Source organism: Coregonus clupeaformis, chromosome 6 (genome assembly GCF_020615455.1).
Source record: "Coregonus clupeaformis isolate EN_2021a chromosome 6, ASM2061545v1, whole genome shotgun sequence".
Lineage (NCBI taxonomy): Eukaryota > Metazoa > Chordata > Actinopteri > Salmoniformes > Salmonidae > Coregonus > Coregonus clupeaformis.
This window is the reverse complement of record NC_059197.1, coordinates 20,076,542-20,088,711: the sequence shown is the minus strand read 5'-3', so window position 1 is coordinate 20,088,711 and position 12,170 is coordinate 20,076,542. Positions and strand designations below refer to the sequence as shown.

Sequence of the window (12,170 nt, the reverse complement as noted above, 5' to 3'; positions counted from 1 at the left end):
CATAGTAATCTAGGTATATAGCCCCACTGCGAAAGCTTTGTCTACTGTCCCTACCTGTGTTCGAACCAGGGACATCGCCAGTCACTCCACACCATCTGCGATGCTCTCAAAGTAACTACTCCCAGTTCATAGAGCAAGTGACGTCACCAAATGAAAATCGCAGTAGCTTTCACCTCAGCAAAAACAACTCTCTCTCTCTTACTCATTCCCTATTGAATATGTGAGTTTTTCTATTTAACCCCCTACAAATAGTCCATTCAACATTACCAAACTAAATACTCCATCGTACTCATTCAATCAACACATCAGCCGTGGAATTTACACTCATAAATGCAGATTGTTACTCCATGCCTTGAAATGATAAATAGATTTCCACCAATAGTACCATTAATGATCTCATCTTACCCTCTGACACAAAATGAAGTTCCCTCACTGTACTACGTTAGCTCTACCATGATAATTAGTTCAATTTAACCCTCTATTTGCTTTGTACTATATTATACATTACGTCTAAAACAACATTACTTATGGTCAGTTTATTCCAATCACATTATCCAACAACGCCACAATCTTAAACTCATATGGGGCGGCTGGCAGTTTAGTGACCAATAGCGCCGCGCCAACAACCGAGAGGTCGCCGGTTCCAATCCCCGAGCCGACCAGGCGAAAAATCTGCCGATGTGCCCTCGAGCAAGGCACTCAACCCCAATTGCTCCCATAAATCGCTCTGGACAAGAGCGTCTGCCAAATTACCAAAAACGCAAATGTAAATATTCTCTACTTTCCCACCCATGACGCACGTCTGCGTTCGGTGAGCAAGTTTAGAACATTCTCTCGTCAGATACCCACATGCGTTCCCAGCCATCTCCCAGTCTTTTCATGGCTCCAAAAGCCACACTTTCGCTCTCTCCAGCCCCTCCCCTCGCAACTCTACCTTTTTGAGGAGCTGCTTCTCGTCCCAGCGTGCCTCCAATATTCCGCCGTTACTCAAAGTACTCCAGTCCATTTATTTAAATCAAATAATTCCCACCTAATTAGTTAAAGTTGGTTCACGTTTATAAACCGAATTATTTCGGTCTAATTGTTTAACCAGTATTTTGCACGGTCAAACATCAAACGTTAAATCAAATAATAAACCAAATAGCCCAAACCAAGCACCTAAAACCAGTATTATGCTATGTCAAACATCAAACCTCAAATCAAATACTAAACCGAATTGCTTCGACACAACTATTCAAAAGCAGTATTATGCTATGTCAAACACCAAATGTTATATTTCAAATATATCAGTTCAAACGTTTTAGTTCAGTCACACTCATTCATCACTTTTTATTTCATGTTTTCGATTGTCACTGACGGGTTATATGGTTTGAGTAACCACAAATCCAACATTTATTCCCAAATTATACCGTTTGAACAGCCACAAACGTCTTTTGATTCCCAATTTGTTTTCTATCAAGGTATACAGGTTTATTATTCACACTTTCATGCATACAACAACACTCGCACTGTCTAACTTTTTATAGTACCTCCTATGGGTGTCTTTTGTTAACGTTTGCACAATTTAAACCTTATTTCCTATTTGTAATTCTCATTATTTACTGTTTTAAAATATTCTTTGTATTCACAGCCAAAAATGGTACACAGTTAAGCGTAGTATACAGTTATCACACAGCAAAAATAGTACACAGTTATCGCCCTCACTCACAATACACAGTCATAATCCTATCATACAGTCAAATATGTCACACAGTCATAAATGACACCCATGTCACACAGTCATAAATGACACACTTATATTCCACTCACAATCTATTTGGGCACACAGCCCCGTCTACTATCTTTAAAAAATACTCCGCTGAACCTAGCCATATCCTCGAAGTTATGGACCTTGCCAGTCGCTAGTATTTATCTAAAATTTCCCGAACCTAGCCGTATCTCAGTTACAGACCTTGCCGGTGTAATTCTTCGAACCTAGTCGTACTGTCGTAGTTACGAACCTTGCCGATAGCAATTACTTAAACCAATTATTCCCTATATCTTCCGAACCTTAGCCGTATGTCGCAATTACGGACCTTGCCGGTAGATGTCAGCATTGTCTCCTGAACCTAGCCGTCTCTCACGGACCTTGCCGGTAGAACCAATGCTCTCTGTGGTACCATGGTTTAACATCACATTTATCACAGGTTTGCATGTCACAATATTGTGCTTATCTACTCATAATAGTTTCATAATTTAGTTCACTTACATCAGACAGGTGTTTCACAAAATTAATTTGGATACAGCCAATGTGCAGATCTTTGGTTATTTAACAACAGGTATCTGCTTACCTTTTTAGAAGCCCGGGCAGTTTGTGAAACACAGGTTCGATGAAAGAGTTGACCAAATGGGCCGGACAGTATCCAGCGAAGTCCCTTCTACCAGATCACGTCGGGGTCACCAATTGTCAAAGTCGCGTCAATTCAAATCTGGTATTAGGAACAAAAGAGGTCAACACGACTTCTAAGATATACTAGTTATTTTAATTAATGCAAAAACCTTCAATGGTAAATATGATGTTTCGTATATACGGGCTCTTTGAAATACCTCGCAGGGCATTATCAGAGAACTAACACATTGTTTCAGATTCAATACTCAAATACTCTGACAGAGGGAATTTCCCACTTCTCTGCTGGCCAATCAGAGTAAAGAACTGAGTGTGGTTTAAACTCTACTCAGCCAATCCGTTGGTTCAGGGGTTGGTCTCATCTCCTCGGCGCCATTTGTTGCACACTTCAGCCAGGCACAAGATTATCATAACAACCTATCATAGTGAGAAGAGCCAGCTCCCTTAGACATCATTCCTACGTCCAAGGAAGGCTCACAGATCACAAAGAACCAGTATAGTCTAGAATTTGGAGGCAAATCCTTATCTCCCTTTACCCCCTAATACAGCTCTTCACATCAATCACAGCCTTGCCAGGTGTCACAGCCTACATTAGCCCAGTCAAGAATGCATTCTTTCTAAGTTAGTCATCCCATCAATTTAGGAGAATAATAAATCCCCAATAGTCTAAAATAAATCACTGCACAGAAATAAATCACTGCATTTGACTCACACAGCCTCAGTCACTTACTCACCTCGTCCACTGTGTGTGTGCCTCTCTGTGACATAAGCTAAACATCTAGCTGGCTAGCTCATCATGTCTCAGTCTAAACTGTACACTCAAAAATACAGAAAGGAGTGGGAATCAAACCCTGAATTCAAAGGCTGGTTGAAGCCGTTTATTGGAGATGATACACGGGCATACTGCCTGTATTGTAAGGCTGATTTCTATGCCAAACTTAGTGATGTAAAAAAACACATGACAACTCAAAAACATACTCAAAAGGCAAAGCCTTATAACAGTTCCACCCAAAACAAGCATCCATGTACAGTGATCCTCAAAACATATTGTATCTGACTTTTTTGAAGTCAGTGCTGGGTGAGATACAGTTGGCCATCAAGGCTTTTGAGGAAGAGCAAGTAGATCCTCTTAAGCTACTTGACAGCTTGGTTAGCCTGATCAAGTCTGTGAGCAGCAGGGTGCTGAATCCACTGGCAGATGTTTATGTACTCAAAGGGCCAATAGATGGATACATCAGTCCCAAACCGTACCTTGGTTACCTTTTTGAGTCAAAGGCAGCTGAGCTCCACCTTGCGCCTGAGGATGAAAACAATGTCTGAAAGCGGTGTGTAGCCTTCACCATCTCCCTCACTAATGAGTTGAGGGTGAGACTGCCGGACAACATCGAAGCATTGCAGTACATGTCAGTTTTCAATGTGGAGGAAACTCTAAAGAAAAAATAGCCAAGCTCCTTGGCTACTCCCCTGCAGAGATAGACAAGATTGTCCAGCAATGGCGTGCCATCCATCTTAGTAAATGGAATGAGACAAAAACACACTGGGCTTCTGGAGTGAGATTTGGAAGTTCAGGGATACAGCTGATATCAACCCATTTCAAGAACTTGCCATGGCTGCTGTGTCTGTGTTGTCCTTGCCAGACTCGAATGCTGAAGTCGAGAGAGTATTCAGCCAGATGAGTGTGGTAAAAAGCAAACTTTGAAATCGGATGTCCTTGCAGACCCTTAACTCCATCCTGTACATTCGATATGGACTGAAGCTGTCTGGTGAGGCTTGCTATGAGCACCAGTTGCCTGATAATGTTTTGCAGCTTTTTGGCACATCAGCTGCTTACTCATTTAAGTCAGCTCCCTCAGTTGCTGAACCTGCCATAGAGAGCCTTGACCAAAATGACCATGGCCCACTCTTTCTGTGTGTGTGTGGAGGGGGGTCTGGGAAAAAAAAAAAAAATCACCTGAATTAGGGCCAGACTAGTTACCATATTTTTCTCACATTGCCATTGACAGTTTTTTCTATTGTCTCTTTTTGGTCCATTTAGATTGTTAATGTAGATTGTATACAAAAAAAAATGTTTAAATGTTATGGTTAAAAATGAAAGCCTTGTAGTTCTAAACATATTTAGGGTGTTTTTTACTCACTTTTTGTCTCTCCCACGACGTTATTCCTCTCTCCTACAGCGTCCATCACAATTACATGCATATGGCAATTATGCATATTAGGTAATGACGTCATTTAGCGACTTTTAGGACAGCCAATAGTTACTTTCCTTACTGAGGAATTGGCAACACGCCAGAGGAAAGAATAGTAGCTAGCGGTTAATAGTGGTCAACATGCCGACTGTCAGTGTCAAAAGGGATCTTCTGTTCCATGCCTTGGGCAGAACATACAGTAAGAAATGTTACTTACCTTTTTAAGTAATAGATATTCAGTAAATTGTACAATTAAACTAGTCTGTTTCTGCGTTGTGTTTTCAGACAGAAGGTACCTAGATATAGCGAGATAGCTACCTAGCTGCTGTGGCTACTTAGCTTTAGCTAACAGTGGCTGATGCCGTGGCAATAACAGCATATCACGCTTTTTTTGTGGGTTGTTTAACAACATATCACATATTTTACATACACAACGGCATCTACTCTGTTTCTACTGAATAGTGATTGAAAACATGATTTGATAGTGTTGACAGAACTGATGATGCTTGTTATTTCACGACGATTGCATCATTTCCCTGTCCAGACCTATCCTAGCCTACTACTGAGCACCACATAGCTACGTCCATTTAACTAGTAAAATCTGATTAGATGAAGAATGGAGGTGGGACCATAATAAACGAATTATTCCAACATATTAAAATGTTATTCTCTTTCCCCTTGATTTCAGCTGATGAAGAATTTGATGAGTTGTGTTTTGAGTTTGGGCTGGAGCTCGATGAGATTGTGAGTAGAAGACTGTGAGGATGAACCTCAACCATATCCACTTGTTTGTGTGATAACCAATTTAGGGTTTTCTGGCAAACTATCCTCCCTCTAACCCTGTCCTTCAGACCTCCGAGAAGGACATCATCAGTCGTGAACAGGGGGACACCAAGGCAGAGGGGGCGTCTGATGTGATTCTGTATAAGATTGATGTCCCAGCTAACCGCTATGACCTGCTGTGTCTGGAAGGACTGGTCAGGGGCCTGCAGGTCTTCAAGCAGAAGTATGTAAACACATCTATATGGAGAATTGTGTGCTTAAACATGACTCTTACATTGCCAAAGTATTTCAGCTTGTGCTGCTTTATCGTGCGTGTTGTGTCTTCAGCTGTGTATTGACATGTCCATGTGTGTCTGCGCTCCAGGATGGAAGCCCCTCGCTACAGGCGTGTGAGTCCAGCCAGCAGAACGCCTCAGAGGCTGGTCATCACAGAGGAGGTGGGTGGAAAACACGGACCAGAATATCTGTTTAATGACCTGGGTAGAGTGTAGGGTTGGTTCATTTGGTCATCACAGAGGAGGGGGGTGGAAAACATTGACTGGACTTTCAGTTTAAGGTTCTGGGCAGAGTGTAGGGTTGGTTCATACATCTTGTCATGAATGAACCACCTCAGCAGTCCTTTGTGACAAGATGATGAATTAAGATATTGAACTGTTGATGAATGCCTCTACATTTGTAGAGTCTGTGCAAAGGAGGCTTTGGGTCAATTGTTGGAAGTAAGATCTTTTTTTAGAGATGAATGAGAGAATCCTGACCGACTTTGGGTGCCCCTGTGTGCCTGTCGCAGACGGCTGCTGTGCGACCCCATGCTGTGGCTGCAGTCCTGAGGAACATCACCTTCACACAGGAACGCTACGACAGCTTTATCGAACTACAGGAGAAACTCCATCAGAACGTCTGTAGGTTAGTCAGACACCTATCACATCTCTACCTTCATAGAAACATATATAGAACTCACACACACACACACAGGTTTAACCAACTCAGTGGCCTTGAGGTTAGTGTCCGCCCTGAGATTTGATGGTTGGGGGTTCTGTCCCCGTTTGAGTCATACCAAAGACTCTGATGCCTCTATGCTTGGATTGGGGTAAGGCCCTGCGACAGTGTAGCGTCCTGTCCAGGGAGTGTACATGTACATCAAGCTGTCTTACGCTACAGAAACAGGAGATAGGCTCCTGGCCATATGGGCCATTCTGGCTCGGACAAGGTTTACTTACACACACGATTTTACCTCTGCATATTTATTGTCAATGTTTTGGTCAGAGACCTTTTTCAATACCGTGCCTCATACCTCCGTGATGGCTTTCAGTCTATTCTTCTCTGGGAGTCTCTGAGATGTGTTGTCTCAGTGGATGTTGTGACAATGTGTGTGAGTTGACTGTAATGTGTGCTCTGTAGGAAAAGGACTCTGGTTGCCATCGGCACCCATGACCTGGACACCATTTCAGGCCCCTTCACCTACACAGCCAAGCCACCTGGTGACATCCGCTTCAAACCTCTCAATCAGGCAAAGGAGTACACCGCACAGGAACTCATGAGCCTCTACAAGGTGAGCAGGGATTGGCTACAGAGATCATGAGCCTCTGTAAGATGAGTTGTGATTGGCTATGGCTAGAGATCTTTTATTTCTGTCGTCCAATGTTTCAATTTGTTTGTATTTCTCCCTCTCAGACAGACAGCCACTTGCGACACTATCTGCACATCATTGAAGACGAGCCTTTATATCCTGTCATCTATGACAGCAACGGCATTGTCTTGTCTATGCCTCCAATCATCAATGGTGAGGACACACACATACACACAGGTTATAAGCCAAAACTATTAACCTAGTGGACTTCCAATATTGATTAACCCATCGTATGCTGTAGATACTGTTCTAACAGGTCCCCCCTCTGTTGTTTTTCAGGGGACCATTCCAAAATCTCCTTGAATACAAAGAATGTTTTTATCGAGTGCACAGCCACTGATCTTACCAAGGCAAAAATCGTGTTGGACATGATGGTGACGATGTTCTGCGAGTATTGTGAAGAGCCTTTCACGTGAGTCCAGGCAACAGCTGTTTAGATTTCTATCACTGAAATGAAGTAACTAATAGCTGAACCTAATGTTTTTTTAGTGTAAAATAAGACCATGAATTATTGGAAATCTGTCAAAGTTATAGTCGTAAGAAGTTCCTTTGCCCGGCCCCACTTTAAAAGACTAATCTTGATCTATCTCACATTATCTCTCTCAGGGTAGAGGAGGCTGAGGTGGTGTACCCAGACGGCAGGACCTGCCAGTACCCGGTACTGTATCCCCTACCATCACTCTGTAGTCTGTATCCTATTGTGTGAAAATATATTAGAACCCACTGGTCAATATGTACATTCAGACTACCACATGCTATTCGTAACCCTCTACCTTCCTGCTATACCATGTGACCTCAGGAGCTGGCTTACAGGAAGGAGACTCTGTCAGCAGACTTCATCAACCGCAAAGTTGGCATCAGGTAACTAAGTGGCTTCAAATAATATCCAACCCTGTTCGTGTAGAGCAACCATCCTGTAGGTTTTCACTCCAACCCTAATCTAGCGCATATGATTAAATAATTAGCTGGTTGATAAGCTGAATCAAGTTAGTTACAACTGGGGTTGGAGTGAAAACCTACAGGAGGGTAGCTTTCCAGGAACAGGGTTAGAGTTAAAACCTACAGGAGGGTAGCTGTCCAGGAACAGGGTTAGAGTTAAAACCTACAGGAGGGTAGCTGTCCAGGAACAGGGTTGGAGACCCCTGCTCCAAATGCTAAGTAGAATGCTTCCAACATGCCTGCAGATGCTTATAAATGGTTTACATTTACATTGATATATTTAGCAGATGCTCTTATCCAGAGAGACTTACATGAGCGATTAGGGTTAAGTGCCTTGCTCAATGACAAAAAAAATGTTACCTAGTCGGCTCGGGGATTCGAACCAGCAACCTTTCAGTTACTGACCCAACGTTCTTATCCGCTAGGCTACCTGCTGCTGTTTAATGGTTGTTATGGTTTGTTTGTCTCCAGTGAGTCGACTGAGCACATCGCCCAGCTATTGACCAAGATGTGCTTGCTCTCAGAGGTCATGAGCGACGGCGAACAGATCGAGGTGGAGATCCCGCCCACGCGCTCTGACGTCATCCACGCCTGTGACATCATGGAGGATGCCGCCATGGCGTACGGTTTCAACAATATTCCCCGCACCACGCCGCGCACCTATACCGTAGCCAATCAGGTGAATAGATTCTTCAGCAGGTTATTCATTAACGAAGTTGATTGGTTGTTGCCGGGCGCTGCTGGTTGGGTGGTATTAAGTGGTGAGATCTGTGACTGTTGTGTTTTTAGCTCCCACTGAATAAGCTGTCAGAGCTGCTGAGACAGGACCTGGCTGCTGCTGGATTCACGGAGGCCCTCACCTTCGCCCTGGTAATGACCTCGCACACACTCACTCTCTCTCCCTTTGTGGACCCCAGGAAGAGTAGCTGCTGCAAAAGCTAATGGGGATCTAAATAAATACACACACACATTTTCATGTGTTCTATCTGTCTTCCTGTGCAGTGTTCTCAGGAGGACATAGCTGACAAGCTGTTGAAGAACATCTCAGAGACCAGAGCATGTCACATCTCCAACCCCAAGACAGCTGAGTTCCAGGTGAACCACCATTACCTTAGATGAATCATGTCTCAATGATAACATTATAAACGGTCCCCCTTTGGTCTCTGAATGATCTCTTACGATTGGTATACACTACACCAATTATCAAGTAAAACAGTTGAATGGATTCTGTCACCCCCTGTTGATGTGAGGGGTTTTCTACATAAGAGGGTGCTGTGTGACTTGGTGGGTGTGTCAGGCTCGTGGTGGCGTTAACGGCGGCGCTCGTCTTCTCCACCAGGTGGCGCGCACCACCCTGCTCTCAGGCCTGCTGAAGACTGTGGCTGCCAACAGGAAGATGCCTCTGCCTCTCAGGCTGTTTGAGATCTCAGACGTGGTGCTCAAGGATGAAACCAAAGGTGTGTGTGGGTGTGACTCAAGTATTCATAATAGAGGGTATTCATGGATATGTGTAGAAATAATGTCATTGTATACCTGCCTTTCTAATTTCTTTATTAGGACAAACATTCATTTACATACTGATTCCCTCATACTCAAGAATACACACACTGTCTTTTTCAGTTTTTAAAGACATCCTACAGTATATCCTAACAGCCATGTTGTCCTCTCCTCTACTCTCCCTCTGTCAGACGTGGGGGCCAGGAATAACCGTCGTCTGTGTGCCGTCTACTACAACAAGAGTCCTGGGTTCGAGGTGATCCACGGCCTGATGGACCGGGTCATGCAGCTGCTGGAGGTCAAACCAGGCCAGGGCAAGGGCTACCACATCCAGGCTGCCGACGGTAAGACAACCAGGGAACCATCTCAGTCATTTAAATTGGACTCCGTTTCCTTCAATGGCAACTGATTGGTGAAAGCTCTGGATAGGTTTTCTACTGTAATTCAAAAGACTATTGTAGTGTGAGACAGTCCTGTCATCCCAGTGTGGGACTTGGGCCATCTCAGTAGTCTAAACTGGAAGGAAATAAAAATAGTCGTTTAGACTACTGAGATGGTCCCATACTGGGATGACAGGACTGTCTCACACTACAATAGTCTTCTGAATTGCAGTAGAATGCCACCTAGAAAGTCCCATATCAGTTCACGCCTATCCTCAACATACAGTACAGTTGTGGCTGTATTTCCAGAGCCGGAATGAAATATTGTGATTATAGGGGGTATTTTGTCGACTCTAGCGAAGTGAATGTTTTCCCATTGCACTAATGAAGCCTGTTCCACAAATCAGTGTTTTTATGAGCTGTGGGTTCTGCAGGGCTCCAGTAGCTCTAACCCCTCCCACTCCCCTCACCACAGGATGTGTGTGGCTCTCCTGACACAATCAGACATTGGGGAAATCGATCGGCTCAAGTACCACAGAAAGAGGGGGGGTGAAGAGGGAGAGCAGGGGTGTGGAAGGTGAAGTTAGAAAGAAAGAAAGAGGGAGATGGCGGGTAAGAGAGCGTGTAGTCAGCAGTGGGAGGCAGACTGCATGTGAGTGATGCCGGCCTGTTGGGGGGGGAGAGACTCACTCACTCACTCGGGGCTGAGTGGTTAGGGGAAGGAGAGCCTCTTAAAGCGCAGATGCCCACGTTTCACTTAACAACTGTGACAAATTCAGCCCTTCCCCTTCACTGTTAAAGACTGTACCCTCCTGACTGTCTGGCTAGTGTTGACCCTGGCTCAGTGAGAATGAATCTGAGAGGGTATTCAGGGTGTGTGGAATTGGTTGTCACTTGTCAGGCTGGCTGTCTGGCACTTAGCTATTAGTGTACCATTTATAAAGATGGGTTGTCATGGTGCTGTCCTGCTTTGGATAACACACAGATCATGTAGAGAGCTTTCTGATGCTAGTTATGAGTAAGCATCTGAACGGTGGGCTCAGGAGTACATTAGCTTTAAGGAGCAAAGCTGCGTGGGAAGAAGTGAATCACCATGGAAGAGAACAGAACAGCATAGGAACGGAACGTAGCATGTCTGTGGAACTGGAGTCATGGCAACCCTGAGCCTAGATGGTCTCCTCCTTGAACAGCCTCTAGCAGTCAGTGTTTTAAAAAACTTAATCAGTGAGTTGTCTCTCACATCTGACAATAGTTCTGTCTCATTATGTATTGATCTTGGGTCTCTCGTCTGTGCAGAATCATTTATTCAGAGACTACACTTATGATAATGCTTATTTTAACTGGACCACTGTGAGAAACCTCTTCACCTCTCCTTCCTTACCGTCCCCCTCTTCTGTTTCCCCTCTTTTCTTTCAGATTCCACCTTCTTCCCTGGTCGCTGTGCTGAGATCTTTGCGCGAGGGAAGAGCATAGGACGCCTCGGGGTCCTTCACCCTGATGTCATCAACCGCTTTGAGCTCACCATGCCATGCTCCGCCCTGGACATCGACATCGAGCCCTTCCTGTGATGTCACACGCCGAACCTGTAACACCACCAAACTCATCAACCAACACAGGTTCATCTACTCATGCTCAGTCCATCTCAACACAGGCTTTCCCAGCTCCAGCAGAGTACGGCCCAACCTGCCCCAGCGGAACTCACATTTTCACGCAAATCTCCCATGGACATCACATTGAAAACTTGAGATATGAGTGCGAAAGTTAGGATTCGGCCCCAAATGAATTGTTCAGTTTATATAATGCGTGGTATTTCTGTTGGACAAATGTACAACTGTGTATGAAGTAACCATATAAACTGTAGGCTGGTAGATACAAAGTATGTGGCTGTATTTTTATCTCCATGGTAATTAATGTTAATATAAGATGTCAGCCTGACTCAGTCCTGTGTTTCTGAATTAATCTCAGTCCTGCTTCACATGAGCTTTAACCCATATACTGTACTGTACCATTTAAAGACATTGCTCTAAGCAATAGTATTGATTCCAGTCATTTACATTTTAAAGGTTTGTCATACAGTATATAGGCCTTATGCACTGTATGAGTATTAAATAACAGGAAGCCACGAAGCTGTGGTTCAACAGGTTTCATTGTGATGTGTCTGACTGGTATGGTCTTGTTAGGTGGGTTAATGCTCCTGGGCGGAGCGTCATCTACTTGATGAAAGATACAACAGGACATGAACTCTGACATACGATACAGTACTGTAACTATGCAGGTGTTGCTTAGGTATGTTTCAATGTGATGTGTGTGATAGTGAGAAAAGAAGAAGGAGATATGGGCGGCAGGTAGCTTAGTGGGTAAGAGTGTTGTGC

The 12,170-nt window shown here is 44.1% G+C and overlaps 1 protein-coding gene across 1 annotated transcript; it reads left to right on the top strand.

The window, feature by feature from the left end:
- Nucleotides 1–4,654: 4,654 nt before the first annotated feature.
- Nucleotides 4,655–11,940, top strand: LOC121567707 (phenylalanine--tRNA ligase beta subunit). The gene is made up of 16 exons (XM_041877937.2): nucleotides 4,655–4,771; nucleotides 5,261–5,316; nucleotides 5,424–5,578; nucleotides 5,720–5,792; nucleotides 6,143–6,258; nucleotides 6,754–6,904; nucleotides 7,027–7,135; nucleotides 7,262–7,394; nucleotides 7,589–7,640; nucleotides 7,782–7,843; nucleotides 8,393–8,600; nucleotides 8,711–8,791; nucleotides 8,924–9,016; nucleotides 9,261–9,378; nucleotides 9,610–9,762; nucleotides 11,215–11,940. Exons 1-16 carry the CDS (start codon nucleotides 4,714–4,716, stop codon nucleotides 11,364–11,366), a joined length of 1,770 nt encoding a protein of 589 aa, XP_041733871.2. The 5' UTR covers nucleotides 4,655–4,713; the 3' UTR covers nucleotides 11,367–11,940.
- Nucleotides 11,941–12,170: the final 230 nt, after the last annotated feature.

Coding starts and splice junctions, on each gene's coding strand:
- LOC121567707 (XM_041877937.2), top strand. CDS start 4,714: ATGCCGACTGTCAGTGTCAAAAGGGATCTTCTGTTCCATGCCTTGGGC. Junction 6,259..6,753: donor CTCCATCAGAACGTCTGTAG/GTTAGTCAGACA, acceptor TGTGCTCTGTAG/GAAAAGGACTCTGGTTGCCA. Junction 7,136..7,261: donor TATGCCTCCAATCATCAATG/GTGAGGACACAC, acceptor GTTGTTTTTCAG/GGGACCATTCCAAAATCTCC.